At 36.5% G+C, this 3355-nt stretch overlaps 1 protein-coding gene across 5 annotated transcripts in view; it reads right to left on the bottom strand.

The window, feature by feature from the left end:
* The window catches only part of myo7ab (myosin VIIAb), a 55483-nt gene that overhangs the window by 13683 nt on the left and 38445 nt on the right, over window positions 1–3355 (bottom strand). For all 5 annotated transcript variants that reach the window (XM_032534435.1, XM_032534436.1, XM_032534438.1 and 2 more), the window contains 4 exons: window positions 3152–3258; window positions 2042–2227; window positions 1165–1281; window positions 683–766 (listed from right to left, as the gene is read on the bottom strand). In XM_032534435.1, coding sequence (XP_032390326.1) covers window positions 683–766; window positions 1165–1281; window positions 2042–2227; window positions 3152–3258 — 494 coding nt within the window. The remainder of the gene's footprint in view (window positions 1–682; window positions 767–1164; window positions 1282–2041; window positions 2228–3151; window positions 3259–3355) is intronic.

Below are 3355 nucleotides of genomic sequence, written 5' to 3'. Positions count from 1 at the left end.
CAAGGAAGGTTGTGGTGGAGAAACGTGAATTAACCTTTAAATCTACAGAAATCCAACATCAAACAGAGTGCACCACACAGAAATATCTAGTTAAAGTAATACTATTAAAGATTCCCATTTAAATAAATGTCTGTTAAGTTCAACCTATTGCAGAATGACGTAACACAATGGTGTTTGAGCCTGTGGCCCACTGGTTAAAAAAAGCCCCAAACTAGGTCTGTGGTGACACTCCCTGGAAAAATCACAAGTGCCGTGCAGAGAGGGAAGGCGGAGCTAATGCAACAACACACAGGCGACCCTGCTTGGATCTCTGGAAGGAAATGACTGCTTGTCGCCAAACAGAATGAAACAGAGATCTTTGAGATTTAACTTAAAAATGCAGATTCTCGGTGATGTGCAGACACATTTCTTTCTGAATGGCTTGAACTAAAGGACCCGTCGTGACCACTGGAGTGTATTTTTGAGTGTAGACTTGTGTATTCGGCACCAGACTTAACTCCAACTACTTTTGGCTGCCAAATGTCAAAGTTTTCTATTACAGCTTTAAGCGTTTAGATTACCGGAAACTGATATTTTAGATTACAGAATGTGTATTTTTAAATTCTAAAACCTGTATATTAGGGAACAACTTTGTTCTCAAAATGATCATTCTCCTGCATGAATATGATAAGTGTGGATCCACCTTAGACTTGGGATCAATGAGACTGACTCCGTGTTTGTTGATTGCTATCAGGAGGGTTTCTGGGTAATTTGGATCAGTTGTTTGCTGCAGAAAGAACAGAAAAGAATAATTATAAACAAAACCTTTTACACAGTGCTGAAAAAAACAGTGGTGGAAAGTAACCAAGTACAAACGTACATTTACTCAAGTACAATTTGATGTATTTGTACTTTACTTAATTCCATTTTATGCTACTTTATGCTCTGACTCAGAGGCAAATATTGTACTTTTTACTCTGAAAAAATTGATTTTTAAAGATTTAGCTACTTTGCATATTCAAATTAATAATGCAAAATATAATAAACTAATGAATGGTAATACAGTACAAAGGATACTAAAAGTATATCTTTCGTACTTTTAAGTAACATGTTGAATGCAAGATTTCAAAACGTACACTTATATTCAGCTTTTAAAAACAAAATACAAATGTCTAACGGCTTTACCTTGACCTCAAAAAAGGCCGAACCAAACGTGGTCCACTTGTAGATGATTTTGAGGAAGGAGAGTTTGGCTTCTTCTTGAGTCTTTCCTGAGTGTTTGTTGAACAGCGGCATGATGGACTGAGAGGGAAACATACGTTTATGAACGTTTATTCATCCGTGAGTGAGTGATTGAGTGAGTGATTGATTGAGTGAGTGAGTGAGTGAGTGAGTGAGCGAGTGAGCGAGTGAGCGAGTGAGTGAGAGTAAGTATTCATCCATTCATTATGTTTACACACTGTGGCCTCTGTATTACATTTAGTATAAATAAATGAAGATATCAACATCTGAATGCCAATATTAGAATTATTAACATGACTTCTTCTCTTGACTTTTGGTATCATTTGGTTTTGAGTCTCTAATGTCTATTTATTTACTGTTGACAACTGTGGGGTTTATGTATTGTACGTACCGTAAATATCTGCAGTTTTTAGCCTAAATGTTGTTAATTTCAATTTCAAATTTTCAAATAGAATATCAGCGTACACCCATGTAACGTCTTCTGTTATTGTGTAATTTGTGGTCCAACATGAATTTATGTGAAAAGCCAAATACTGATTATTCAGACTAGACATCAAAATATCTAAAACATTAAGTAACAAAGAAGTATGATTTCATTCTGAGGTTCACAATTTGGGATTTCAGCAACTATTAGATGGAACTTGGGTGATTCGCTGACCTTTCCTTTTTCCTCTAGCATCATTATAGTCAAAGTTTTAATTAGTCCAAAAATGTTGTTTATGAACAAAGACCTGATGATAATCCCATCAGACTCAGCAGCGTGTTTCTTAAAACTAAGATGGTGAATTTTATAATTATAATAACTAATATGTCAGCTCACCCTCTTCCAGTCGTCGGGGGAAAGATGTCTGATCTGGTCCTGAGGGACAAGCTCCTTCAGGATCTTGGACATATTTTGGAAGTGGGATTTATCCTCCTCAAACTTCACCCTGTAGATCAGCGCTGCCAACTGGTGCACCTCCTCCCTCGAACACTTGTGGTAGCCTCGCAGATACTTAGGCAGCTCCTGTAGAGGGAAGATGGCCGCTGTTAAGATACTGTTAAGTAACTGTATACCTCTGTAGTTTGAAGTCGTCTGTTGGCAATAAATGTATGTATTTAACTTGCACAGAGCTTTCAAGCTCCATTAAATATTAGTATAGCAGTTATTAACAGTGCTCAGTGCCCAAGTACATTATTGTACTGTATTTCCATTTAATACAATTTAATACTTCTGATCACTACATCTCATAGGTAAATCCTATACTTTTTACTCCTCTACATTTGTCTGACAGCTTGAGTTACTTTACAGATGACAGGTTCTCATCCCTTTCTGTCCAGTGAAAACCATGTATAGACATGTAGACATGTTCGTGATATACTGAAGGATGAAGGTTTCCGTTACGTGTTCTTAAGCTACATTGAGTCTTTAAAAAGCCACTTGGATCTGCTGGAAACTGCATCATCACAAAGCTGAAAACAGGACTGCTTTTCTTACATCATGAACAGTTGACTTTTTTTTGAGAAACGTGGTTCTTACAGGACAGAAATATGGTGATCTTATAAAATACGATAAATTACTGTTTTTATGCTAAGAATCTTTGCCCATGTTCTTTTCACAGGTTACATTGTTTTGTTGTCTTACAGACTACACAAGGATCCATAACGTTTGCATTTAAGTCGTCGTATTGATCTTTCTCTTTTCTTTATTTTCACATTTGTTATTGAGGTAATCCCAAAGAAAGTAAACAAGTTACTTAAATATTGTGGTAGTTGGATTAGCTTACTACATTATTCAATAGGTAATTAGTTATTGTATTGCAATACATTTTTAAATAACCTTCCCACCCCTGTGTATCAGGATCTTAAAGCCTTTTATACATTTCTGTGATTTTAAATACAGTAACATTTTAGGACTCTGGTGTGAACATTTCTGAGAGCTGTTACTCACTTGGTAGTAGTGGAAGATGGAGTCAGCCATGGAGTCTTTTCCTGGCACGGTATTGGTCCACAGCTTCTTCATGAAGAACACCTGATATGTCAGTGAAGGCACTACACCTGCACACCCAACACAGAGGAGATGAAGAGAAACAGTTACAGGAAGAATCAATGAGAAGATACAAAACAGGAGCTTTACAGAAACCTTTTTTTTTTT

Source organism: Etheostoma spectabile, chromosome 13, assembly GCF_008692095.1.
Source record: "Etheostoma spectabile isolate EspeVRDwgs_2016 chromosome 13, UIUC_Espe_1.0, whole genome shotgun sequence".
Lineage (NCBI taxonomy): Eukaryota > Metazoa > Chordata > Actinopteri > Perciformes > Percidae > Etheostoma > Etheostoma spectabile.
This window is presented reverse-complemented; position numbering and strand designations above follow the sequence as displayed.